This window comes from Centrocercus urophasianus, unplaced genomic scaffold (genome assembly GCF_019232065.1).
Source record: "Centrocercus urophasianus isolate 14NV4802_14NV808 unplaced genomic scaffold, USGS_Curo_1.0 seq_10, whole genome shotgun sequence".
In the NCBI taxonomy this organism is placed as follows: domain Eukaryota; kingdom Metazoa; phylum Chordata; class Aves; order Galliformes; family Phasianidae; genus Centrocercus; species Centrocercus urophasianus.
In genome coordinates, this window is record NW_024884142.1 from 55,805,286 (window position 1) to 55,818,790 (window position 13,505).

At 40.2% G+C, this 13,505-nt stretch overlaps 1 protein-coding gene across 8 annotated transcripts in view; it reads right to left on the reverse strand.

Moving 5' to 3' along the window:
- Positions 1-13,505, reverse strand: part of PLEKHG1 (pleckstrin homology and RhoGEF domain containing G1) — a 124,536-nt gene that overhangs the window by 42,120 nt on the left and 68,911 nt on the right. For 7 of the 8 annotated variants that reach the window (XM_042812342.1, XM_042812316.1, XM_042812333.1 and 4 more), the window contains one exon: positions 7,995-8,530. In XM_042812342.1, the coding sequence (XP_042668276.1) occupies positions 7,995-8,414 (420 nt within the window). In that variant the 5' untranslated portion in view covers positions 8,415-8,530. Of the gene's footprint in view, positions 1-7,994; positions 8,531-13,384; positions 13,402-13,505 lie in introns of those variants that run through there. The other variant, XM_042812350.1, reaches the window with a different exon arrangement.

Below are 13,505 nucleotides of genomic sequence, written 5' to 3' on the forward strand. Positions count from 1 at the left end.
TTTTGCAGGTAATTAAACTGCTCATCCAAAATTTTTTATGACATTAAGGACAAATTCCTAGTCAGAAAGAAGAGCACAAGTGATAAGCAAAAATGAATCTGGATTTAAATTAAAGCCATAGCAAGACAAATTTCAAAGGAAAAAGAATCTAATTCTGAACATTACTGCTTTGCTTTACATCTAAACTGGATGCCTTCATGAACTCTGCAATCAATCTCACAAAGAATGAGAGCCTTTCTCATAATCATAATTCTATAGATGACAAAATTAAAGTAAACTGCTTAAAAATAATGCACCCATCGACTATTTTCTTCCTTTTGTGCTGGAGACTAAAGACAGACGAGGTAGGTTAGCAATCTTCATCAGAAAGACTAGACTTCCAAAACTGCAGTGCTTATACATAAAACTGAATCATAGAATCAGCAAGTCTGGAAAAGACCTCTAAGATCGTCTAGTCCAATCATTCAAAATGCCACCAATATTCCCTAACTAAACGATGTCTCTTAGTATATCTAAACGTTTCTTGAACACCTCCAGAGATGGTGACCTCACCATCTCCCTGGGTAGACCATTCTAGCTCCTGACCACTCTTTTGGAGAAGACATTGTTTCTAATGTCTTCAAATCATAAAACTACCAAGGTTGGAAAAGACCTCTAAGATCATCCAGCCCAATAGTCCACCTATCACCAATATTTCTCACTAAACTATATTGCCTAGTACAATATCTAAATGTTTCTTCAACACTTCCAGGATCAGTGACTCCACCACCTCCCTGGGCAGCCTGTTCCAGGGCCTGACCACTCTTTCAGAGAAGAATTATTTCCTATGTTCAATCTGAATCTCTCTTGGCACAACTTGAGGCCATTCTTTCTCATCCTATTGCTAGTTACATGGAAGAAGAGGCCAACACCCACCTCACCACAACCTCTCTACAGGCAGTTGTAGAGAGTAATAAGGTCACTCCTGAGCCTCCTCTTCTCCAGATTAAACAACCCCAGCTCCCTCAGCCACAGCAGCCATAGTAGAAGAGGTTTCAATGAGAGTGTTCAAGTATAACATAGAAAAAAACATTTGCAGTTTCATTAGCCACATCATGATTCCAACCTAAGAGGAATTAACTTTCTCTTAGTGCACAACAACGCAATGCACAAGCAGCAGTGGTTTTACTGACACTATCAGTAAGTAGCATAGTACAGTCTTCAGAGCTGTGGGTTTAACTAATTGCCTAAAATGTAGGAAGAAACATACTCTAAATGCAGAGACAGGAAACTTAGAACAATAAAATTTCGATAGTGACTTCCTCCCAGAAGAGCCTCCCTTAATCATTGGTGCCACAACACTGTCTACGGCAAACATCAATATTAATCCTTGCCAGGCTTCTCCCTGTGACACAAAAGGGACATAACTTTGTCAGACTTGCTCACCTTGAAGCCATTCCTTTCAGAAGCCTGCCTCCTTGCTGAGTTGCTTCAGGAGATATCAGAAAGAGCATTTTCCCAGGACTTTTTCAGAAAGAATCAAAAGCACACTTTTCTGCTCACGTTGAAAAATTTTGGTGACATTTCTGCTCCAAGAAGCATCCCTAGGCTGACTAGCAGCGGCATGAAACATCCCATTCTGTTCTGTAGCAGACTGGACCATAATGGAGACTTTGTTCAGAGAGCATGATTTATGCCATTGTACAAATCTCTCCATAGTTGAAATTACGTAGGGTGAGGAATGAAACCCCCCAAATTCATATTTTCACAATAGGAAATTTTTGCAATGGTCCTTTGTCTGTTTCAGTTCCATTCTCCCTAGGTCTTAACCCACAATGCCATTGTACAATGCTATGAGACATTTCTAGGTCTGCTCCTCTGAAGAAAGACCAGGAAAAGATTGTTACTGCGTCACAGTGACCCTCTGCAAATTGTGTGTCATGAAGAAGTATGTTATGTAGTTCCAGGACAAAGGAGACAAAACAGAGCCCTACAGAAAGTTAAGGAGAAACAGAAACAAAACTTGACGGACACTGGGAGGTGGAGACTGAATGCCAGCATAATTTAGAAGGTAGAAAAAATTGGAATGTTGATGAAGTTGATGCCAGGAGATCAGAAAAAAATGAGTGAAAAGCTGAGCTTTTCTTTGAACAGAACTACACCAGAACTGGCAAAAAGACTATGACAAGCTGTTCCAGTGTGTCTTCAGACAAGGCAGGAGGACTACAGGGAGAGATCTGGAGCCAGAAAAGGCTGAGAACATTGAAAAACAGAAAGACCAAAAAGTGATAAATCATGAGGAAGATACATAGACAGTATCGACTGACTGGGGACAAGAATGGGATTACAGAGAAAAGACTGATGATAAATGACTGTGAAGACTGCAGGCAGATGACTGCAGAGGAGAATGGGATTGTCTGAGTAAAAAGACTTGATTGAGAAGTCTTCAGTTTAAAAAAAGAAAGTGGTTGGAGAGATGGGAAAAAATTATGGAGAGAAGATAATAGGGAGAGAAGACAGAAGAGACACTTCAACTGGTCTAGTAGGGATTGCTTAAAAATATGTCTCCAGTGAAAGAGTATTGAAACTCACACACATGAAAGAAGATTCCCACACTGCAGTTGCAGTTCAAGATTCCTGAAGCTTGACCACCATTTGTATCAGTTTTGTAACACACTGACAAAGCTTCATTCTCCTCTAGTTACACGTTTGTATAGACACCGGCAATTTTTTAATAACATTATTTTAATTATATGAGTTCTTGTATCAAATATCTGAGGTTCATGCAATGGACTCAGATGTCCTCAACAGGCTCATATCACCATGAGAGTAAATTAGCCATGTATAGCCATTTTCTACAGCTAAAAGCATTTGTACAGATCATGAATATGGACTTCCAACTTCTGTGAACCAGAACAAAACTGAATTTTACTATAAAGTCTGGGGAAGGTTTTTACTCAGGAAAAGAAAAAAGAAATTGCTTGAATAAGTGACTCTAAATGAAGTCTATACTTATTCTAACTGAACTGCTATTTGAAAAAGTAAGACTGGATCCTGAAGAGGAGAAAGTCTGTGGGTTTCGCCCTGACCAGTACACCTGTCAGCATGACATAAGCAGGAAGCCAAAGTATCCAATTTCTCTTCCTAAACTTGCCCAAAACATGCTTCAAGCTGTACTAATTCAAAATTTTAATTACTCTTAACAGATCATCTGATAAAATAAACCAAACAATGGAAAAGTTTTGTCTATCCTTGTTAGAATGCTTGCCTGTGCAAGAATCACAGCAGCATTCCTGAAAACAATAATAATTCAACTGTTTCTCTAGGTCACACACAAAATTGTACTGATTAGAAAAACAGTTGTTTTTAAGCATAGAGAGCCCAAACTGCCTGTACAGCCTCCTCTTGCTCATTCTAAATCAGTGAAATACTTCAGTAAGAAGAAAGCTGGAGAACCTCAGCAGATCTCCAGCATCACATAGAGATCATATTAGCAATGTCTTATGAAGCTGATCTCTACATCAATTTGACATTGTTAAGAACAAAAACCATCTGGATATTCAAAAGCAAATTTAAATTTATGTCTTTTTAATTTACTTTAACAGTGGGTCAATGAAATTTTATTTTCTCCCAGTCACTCCACAGTCTTTATGTAGAGCATGCTTAACCCTATATGTTCTAAGAATTATGCAAGCTGAGAAGACACTTCCTAAAACACTGTGCTAGGCTAACTCGTAATGAAATAACTTGGCTTCTAGTACTATGCATCTTATCCTATATGCAATTTCATACAGTCTATGTTAATTAAATATTTGTATACATATATATATGACTAACCCTAGAAACTACTTCCAGGCTTGTGAAGGATACGGAGGTAATTAGAGGGTAGCCAGCAGGGATTCATCAAGGGGAAATCGTGTTTGACAATCCTGATATCCTTTTATGATGAAAAGACTGACTTGGTAGATGAGGGGAGATCAGTACTCATTGTCTACCTTGATTTCAAGAGGGTTTTCAGCACCATCTCCTATTGCATCCTTCTTAGAAAAGCTGTTTATGCATGAGTAGACAGAGAGATAGATTGTAAATTGGGTCCAGAGAGTCGCAATCAAAAGCACAAAGTCTACTTGGATGTCAGTAACTAGCACTGTATCCCAGAGTTCAATACTGGGTCCAGCACATATCATATGAGGAAAGGCTGAGACTATCCAACCTAGAGAAAAGAAGACTTACGGAAGGTTTCACCATCATATATACGTTCTTGCAGGAAGAGCTCAAAGAGGAAAGAGACAGGTTCTTTTCAGTGGTGCCGAGTGTCAGGATGAGAGGCAATTGGAACATACTGGAACACAAGAGATTCCCTCTGAACATTAGGAAGTACTTTTACGATGTGTAGGTGATGGAGCACTGGCACAGGCTGTCCGGAGAGGCTGTGGATTCTCTTCGTTAGAGATCTTCGGAAGCTACCTGGGTACAGTCCTGGGCACCCTGCTCTGGCTCTGTCTGCTTGAGAAAGGTTTGGACCAGTTGGCCGCCAGATCTCTGCCAACCTCATGCAGTCTGTGATTCTGTGTAGCTGTGAGTTGATCCTTTCACAAATTAACATGGCTAGCACGATGGAGCTGCACTCTTTAATACTCTTCATATCTCTTTGCACAACATCACAATCGTTAATGTGTGTTGAATTAAAAAAAAAATATCCAAAATAAATTCTGATCATGCATCACAAACATGCTCTGCTCAACATGCTCAACAGAAATTCAGAGGGTAAATTCATAGACTTGGAGTTTTACAACCTTCTAAGTTCTAAAGCAAGAGCATGTTTTGAAGTGCTGGAAACAAATAAGAACATGCTCCTGTTAAGTATTTTCCCATTGTCCACAGAGAATGTAGCATCAGCAAATCTCCAGTATTGAGGACAGAAAGCTTGTACCAACAATTCTCAGCTAGGAACAGAGGGCAATTAAAATAGTACCTATTCACTTCTCCCTTTTTGTCCTCATGTCATCCTCAGTCTGTCTGACATTTTTTCAGCTGTTGTCTGTTTGTACTTGGGTTGTACTTGCGTTGTCTTGTTTCGCCTTCCTGAATTTATTAAAAAAAAAGAAAAAAAAAGGGGGAGAGGGGGAAGGGTGGGAGGGAACTCCATACTCCTCTCCTTACTACCTTACTATCATTTTTAGACAGAATAAGCTGCTGTATTGCACCCTGCTCACCACCACTGGAGTGTTCCAGTTCCACTCAATTCATACTCCTCCCATCAGATTTCCACTTCTTTGGTTTTCACTTATTTCCTCATATTGTTCCCCCTCTAATTATTTACTCTCTCCACTTAGCACTGTTTCTTTTGTTTGCTCTTTCTTCCAGTGTCTCCCACCTTCATATTCCCATACATGTGATGGGAAGTACACATAAATCAACCTTCCCCCAGCTCCCCTTTTTCATTCTCAACCCATTTCCTGACCAGCTGCCAAAATTTGACCCAAGTTTATCTGGAAAATAAGACAGATTGAGCTGCTTCCCTTCATCTTAGTTTGGCTCTGCACCAGTCATCTGACTGCCAAACTAAATGGCCTCAAGTCATAGACGCCCAGATAATCAAATCCTCAAAGGCTACAGAACTCCTACAGATGTCTGTGGAGGCTTCCCACCCTTTTTACAGCCACCACCCTTGGATAGGTGAACCACTGCAGTATTGCTAAGGTAACATGGGGAGAAAGAAATACTGAGAAACACTGACAAATGGGCCCCTCCATTACATGTTTCCAGTCACATCTCCCTCCCCTGAAATCAAGCGAAGAACATGCACAGGCTGAGGAAGCTGATTCCCCACTCTTTTCACCATGTAGAAAAGAAAAGAGCTCCTTTGAAGCCCTTGGATCCTGAACATTTAGTTAAAAAAAAAGTTGTGCTGCCAACCACATCATCTCTCAAATAGCTTTATAGTGCCACACGAATCCTTCAAGATTTTTTATTTATTAAATGCTGTAGAAAATACCCTTTGGCATTTCAAAGGTGAATACCTCAAGTTTTTTCATAACATCAAGAGCATTTGCCTCATTTAATCTATGTCTACTGTAGTTGTGCTTCAAACATTTCTAGCAAGCATTTTTCGGCCTTCCTATTTCTGAATGGAAAATTTGTTTCAAGATTTTAATAATGGCTTCTTTTATCTCAAATTGCATAGTTTACTGCATAGGAAGAACAGTGGGGGTTACAGTTCCCAAAAACAGTGGGACCATGCCTGGGGATCAGAGATTGCAAATCAACGTGAACTTGCTTCTGTAACACACACAGAACACTTACGTCTACCAAAATGGAACTGTAGCAATAATTACATTTACAGAAACAACAGCAGACACAGAAACAAATAAAACCTTAAAGAGAAAGATTCCTCTGTGAGACTTTGCAAGGGGAAGGGTGGGTATGCATGCAATAATTGAAAACTGCATTTGTTAACAAAGTCTAAAAACCTTTTTCCTTCTCAGTCTAGTCTTGATTAGGTGAGCAGAGGGCCAGGACTTTGCAGAAGTATCATCTTCACCGGACCAATATTTTTCCTTTTGCAAATTAACTCATCCATCTACACGAAGCTATATATTCCACAAACAGTACACACTTCCAAAGGAATTTCTCTTTGTGGGTGGTCATAACATACTTACATAGGCTAAGTATGTGGACTAGAAACAATAGCCAAGGGACTTCACTGTCATCTTTAATAGCCCAAAAGAACATGACTAATAGGCACAGTTGCAAGTTTGTGGATTGACCAGAACAATCCACAGGACTCATCCTTATTTTACCCTGTACTAGAAAGGGAGAATGATTGGTACTATTCAGCTGGGGGCTGGAGAAAAACTTCTTCACTGCTAATACATGCTACAGTCACCATCCATTCAGAACTGATATTAAAGAAAACATTATTCCTTCATGTAACAGCCAAACACTAGGGTTATCCAGTAAAAGCACATGTCACATTCAATAACATAGGTCAAGGACTTGGAGCGAACAGACTGCAGCTGTGAACAGCATAAAAGGGAGACAGGAAGGCAGGAAAGAACTTGCAAAACTAGAATGTGAATATGGTGAGTGAGAGGGGAGGGCTGACCTGGGGAACTACAGGCCAGTGAACTTCACATTTGTACCTGGGAAGATCGTGGCAAAGAACCCCCTGGAAGAGATGCTAAGGCATACGCTAGACGAGGAGCTGAACAGAGAACATGGGTAGATCATGCCTGACCAATTTGATGACCTACTGCAGTGGAGTGAAGGAACTGATGGGCAAAAAAAGCACAACATGGACTTGTGCAAAGTCTTTGATATGCTTCCACACCACATCCTTATCTCTATATTGGAGAGATATTGATTTGAAGGCTGGACTAATAAGTGGATAAAGAATTGGTTGGAAGGACACAGCCAAAGGTGAGATGTTAGGAAATTTTTTGGGGTGGTGAGGCACTGGCATAGGTTGCGCAGAGAAGCTGTGGGTACGCTATCCTTGAAGGCATTCAAAGCCAGGTAGGATGGGGCCCTACGCAGTCTAACCTCAGGAGGCAACCCTGTCCACATCACAGGGTTAGAACTGACTGAACTACTCAATGATTCTATGAAAGGAAAAGTGAAATTCTGCAGATAAAACCTTTAAAAGTGCAAACAAGCTGTCTGCTGTTTCTTTCTTGCCATATTTTCCAGCACACGGAGTTGGCTTTCTTTTTTGACTTTGTTTTTTTTTTCATAAATGTTACTGCGAAAAGTTTGCCACTACTCACTACTACCATCAACTGCAGGATGGTTATTTCTTCATGAACAAACAACAGCTTAAATTCATCTAATAAAATAAAAGCAAGAAATAAACAGGAACAGTGATGTTACATATGGTAATCTATAAAAACCTTCATTTAGGTCACCAGCAAATCTCAATTCCATCGTAACGTCTATTTATCCTGCTGTGAGATCAAAGAGTATAAAACGCAGCACTAAGGAAGAGTTAACACAATTCTAATCAAGATTCCTACCTTCACAATGCTTTTCAGATCCTGCACATACATCCTCTCTGTCTCCAGGATCTCTTGGACAACTCTGTCTACGTAGAGGAGCTTGGGACTGGTGGGCTCTGTCACCAGGGACATTGCACAGTTTTTGCCTGCTCCTTTTGGTTCTGCCTTCCTTGGAGTGCTTAGCTTTTTTTCAAGGTTCTCCTCAGGATCCTCGTGCTCTGCAGGGGTGTTTTTGCGTGGTTTGTTGCTGGAAAACCTTCTGGCTGGGACTAATTCTAACTTGATGGCGCCTGTTTCTTTCTCTTGGTTAAATAGGCCCAAGTGGCTGTTTGAAACTAATGTCATTCTGCTTCCAAAAGAACAGTGGCTGTCCCTGGAGGAAGCAGAGGAGGAAGTGGAGCTAAAGCTGACGGGACGGTCACTGTCTGACAGGTCCATGGTTTTTTTTTCACAGCAGCGGAAAGGTCTGCTCTCCTTGTGTAGATCTTCTTTTGTCTTGGAGTCAAAGCCCTCCGTCACAGCTGGTAAAACATCTAGAGGTAAGTGGAAGTCATCTAAAAAAAAAATAAACAGAAAAAGTGGTTTTATCATTGTTACTCCATACTAACCTCACAGTTGACAACAGACATTTTTAAAGCTTTGCACACAAAACTGGGACAAATCAATTTTTCCAAAAAAAGACAACCAGAATGATATGATTTGGGGATGGCTGTAGATCTAATGTTTTTTGATGGTGGTGATATCCCACTGGAGGCTACTGCATACATCCAGAGTACTTCCAGTTCATGTATATAACTCTGTCACATCCCTTCTTGGTCTCATGTGCTATGGTGCTGGGCTTGGCATCAGCATGTGCGTTCTCTCATGCTGAGCCTTGAGAGAGATACCGACTCAATATTTTCCCTAAGGTTAAAAAATTCCATTGGGAAGAGATCTTTCTTTCTCTAAGGTTGAGAGCTGACCATGGCTTGGAGGCTTTAGAAAACTCAAGGATTGTGTCAGAGATACCTAGCAGTATCTTCCATTTTGAATACTGCAAGGCCAACACAGTCAAACAGAAAATAAAAGCATTTATCATTTACCAGCACTGCAGCTTATACAGAAACAATAAAACCACAGTGATTTCTCAGTGAAAATAACATAGCTTTTAAAAAAAAATTAATTCCCACGGGGAACAGCACTGCCAAATACTACTGCCTTCCAGTAGGAATATAAGTTTTTCTGAATCTGTTCAGCTCAAGCCAGAACACTACCCCCTTTTTAGCTGACTAAAGATGTTTTTCAAACCAATGCAATAACAAAATGTCTGTCTTCCTGTCAGCATATTGAATCTACTTTCTTTTTATTGACCATCTGACCTGAAGGACTTTTTCTGTGATGCAGTGCAGATTTCTCTCTGACCAAGTTGTGTGCAGTGCACCATGAGAACCTGCAAAAGCAGCTGCAAATAAATTCAACACCTGAAGGTTTCCTTTCAACAAGAGCCATTCACCCAAAAGCCATATTTCAAACTCAAAGAAGTTTGGAATATCTGTTCTGTGACAAAAAAAACATGTGGCAATGTAGGAAGAGAGGTAATACTGAAGGACTGCTTATACAATTGCAAGGGAATACTGCTTCTGCTGCGATCATTCCAAAGCAAAATTCAAAGCAAACAAATAGGAGCCCATTTTGAATGCACAGGATTAAATTCGTATTTAATACTACCTTTTTAATGATGATAATATTAGGGATAATAAAAGGGATATATAATCCCTTTTTGTTAAGGAAAATAATGTCCTCAGGGTAAAGTGTGGAATTAATGTCGAGAACAGTTTTCTCGTTATACAAATAAGAAACTGTCCATTAAATTTAAACCTAATTTGGTATTTCGGTCCCTCTGGTTTTGCCTTTCAAGGGTGAAGATCTGCAGCCCTTCTTTATGTCAGGTTCTTGCATATTTGCAGCACATAATCAGCACAGCACAGAATCAAATTTTCTAATTAAAAAAAAAGCTCCAAAATAAAATATAAAGCAAGAAATCTGGAAAAATATTTAAAACTGAAGAATGCAGTGAATTTCTCTAGTTTCAAAATGGGTATGGACAAAGGTGTTTGCCTTCCTACTGATTGTGATAAGAAAGTATGCATTTTTGATAAGAATATATTTTTGCTATCAGCTTCAGATCATTTTTCAAGTTCAGTTAGAAAGTACAACATTATTGTGCAGATGTAAACTCCGATGAAAAACGCACAGGATAAATAAGATAACAGGGATACCCTTCCGGTAACTTACTCCAGAAGATTTTACTAAAATTACATGACAAAGAAACACCTGATTAGCCACATTTGGTGGGAAAACAAAGGGTTCCTGTTACATTCCATCGCTCCATGCTCCCTTTTTTCTTCCTGTTTCTCCGATAGGCTGTCTGCCTCACAGATAACCTGAAGGGATTAATATGTAATATTTGCTCCGCAAATACTCTGAGGCTCATTAATACAAAATCCAAACAAAACACAGTCCAGGTCAATGAAATTGAAGCCAGAATAAAAGTAGCTTTTCACAAGACATGTATCCAGAAACATGGGGAGATTTTAACTCACCTTAAAGAAAACAAACAAAACCTTACTTCTGTGTTTAATGGCAATGTCATTGCTTATTAAAAGTAACAACAACAAGGATTAGTTGTAGTAGTTGAACTGTGCTTGTTCCAACACCTGCACTCCCACAGACCTTAGGCTCCTGCTGGATGTAATTGCATACAACACATTTGACTTAAGTTCCTCCATTTTCATACACACCATTATTCCTGTATCTTTGTCTATCGATTCCTGCAAGCAAACTCTTTGGTAATTGAAAATATTGGTCTGCTTTGTCCCCAGCACTTCATCCTGCCCACCACCTTCAAAGTTCATTTGGCATGACTTTCAACCAGGAAGCAGATTCCTGTCCCCACCTTCCAAGCCCTGTAACACTGCGCAACCTGCTAACGTCTGGTTGCTAACGTCAACCAGCGCTGACAGATAAGTCCTGGCTCTGTCCAGCCATGAATTTCTATCTGAGCTACCTGTTACAAAGCCACAGTCCTTCCAAACAACAAAAATTCTGAACATCTTTCAAGGTTTATCTTCAGAAGCCCCTCTGAGGCTAGGCAGCATGGTTGCTTGAATCAGGCATGGATATTTTAGATGATTTCTCCAGGCACAGTTTCATCAGAAAGCACAGAAACCAAATTCCCTTTGTTGATGCAGTCCCATGCCCATCCTTCCTGCTTTTTGCCAGGGTTTGGGTTTAGCTTTTCACAGCTGTGATACAATTTTAAAGTAAAACAACTTAACTCTTCTGCAAATAGACTGAATTCTGCAACATCTGGCTGGAAAAAAAAAAAAAAAAAAAAAAAAAGTCATCTTTTTTGTTTGTTTATTTGTTTGTTTGGGGAGGGAGGGCATGGGAGGGGAAACAACCTCCCCAGAATTAGTCTCGCCACAGCTAAGAAGGCTGCCCTTTGCTGACTGATCCTTAGAGAACACTGCAACTTCTTACAAATTCATCTTGGAAACAAAATCGTTTTATAAAAAGCAAACTCATTGCTCAGATATATAAGGCTGCACAATCCCCATGCCTCCACTGCCACCGATGTCACAGCTTCAGCAGCAACTAGAGGCACCCAGCTGCCAGCAGCATGCACAGCCAGGGGTACGGCAGCTCTCCCACCAGGGACCGGCTTGGAGCTTGTGCTCCCTGACCCACATCTGGCCGGGTCACTACATTTTCGTTCGGCATTCTTTTGTTTACTGGACCCTTTCAAAGATGAGCCAAACTAACACTGGGAACTTTTGTGAATTGTGAATAACGGTATTAACTCAGTCTGGAGGGAAAAAAAATTTAAAATTTGCATACTTTAATTAAGGAATAACAGTGATGACTTGTTAGTTCAGCACTGAAAGGAGGATAATTGCATATTTGTCCATACTCACAAAGCCAAACGCTCCCCAAACAAGGTCGTTTCTTGTTTGAGCCTCTGCATGAACCCAGCTAGCCCTCCCCCAGCCCCACAATCCTCCCCTCCCCCTCTGCCCCCTGCACCCCATCGACAGACACACACACACACACACACAGTGCATGCTGGCAGGATACAACTTCAGACTGCTTCCAAGCAAGAGCCACAACTTGCGCACGTCCTATGGTGGTACAAGAACAAGAAACACCATGTTTCAACAGGCAACGGCAGTAGTGCTTCAATACCGAAGTGGCATGCAAAGAAACTTACTATATCTGTTTTCAGCACATAATCATGACCAGCTTCTCACTGAAGTGCATAAACTTCTTTTATCACTTGCTTTTTTGTAATATATATCTCCTGCCTCTAACTACATTCATAGTAATGATTAATGGCTTTCTATTATCTCTGCAACCTTGGCTACTTGAGGACATTAGCATATGGTAAGGGATACAACAGTCTAAGTCAACTTTATATTTGAATACAAGCCCCATCTAAATATAGGTGTTTATTCCTTTGAGTTGTTTACTGTGTATGGCATTTTAAGAAACAGAGCAAGGATAATAACTCACAAGTCAATTTATATTCATAATTAGTATTGTTGCTGCTTTTATTCTGGCATGAAAAAGAGCACCAATGATATTATCTGCAAAGTCAACATTACCAAAAATTGCAGCTTCACATCCTCTGGAAGGTCAGCTAAATAAAAGTGATGAGACTACAAGAATCTTTTCCTGCATTTTCTTTGAAATATCTGCATTTCTCCAAGAAAGCATTTATATTGTAGATACGATAAAGCAAGACTTTTTATAGCAATTTCTACATTTAGTATTAAGTTCAGACACAGCACTGAGATTTAGAAACGTTAACGTCATACAGCTGCCTGACCGAGAAAGTTTAAAATCTATTCACTGCAATAATCCCAACATCCCCACATCCTCTGCTTTGAACGCTACCCAAGTGAAGGTTTGTACATTATTAGTTCCTAAATATGAGCTTCTAAATATGAACATGTCGCTTCTAAAACTAATAACCTCTGTGAACAAAGCCACATTAGACAGCTGCAATATTTGTGGGATTGTATCTCTTGATACTATGAATTCAGCATTAACTGCCATGAATGATATGTTGCCAAGTATTTTAACTGAACTTTGAGCAACAGAAATGCCATTTATTAGCGATCTTACAACAAGGAAAAAACAGCCATTAACTGATGTATCTCTGTCTGCCCAACCGCCCTCCCCACCACAGAACGCTTAAAGCAGAACAGCCTCTGTCAGAACCGAGCCTGCTAATGCCCAAGAACATTATTGCAAGGGAAAATCCTCTGCGACAGTATCTCACCACTGAGGAATGTCTCTGGCTCCCTGCACAGAGAACGAACAAGTCCTCTATTTCTCAGATCCTCTCAGAACAAACCACGACCTACCTGTGCAGCAGGGAGTAAATGCACGCTCTGCCTTCAGCTGTTCCCGAATTACATCACTTGGGCACTCAGGTAAAATGAGAAGCTCCTGCTAGTCCATACAGCTCCTTCGCCAGAAATATTG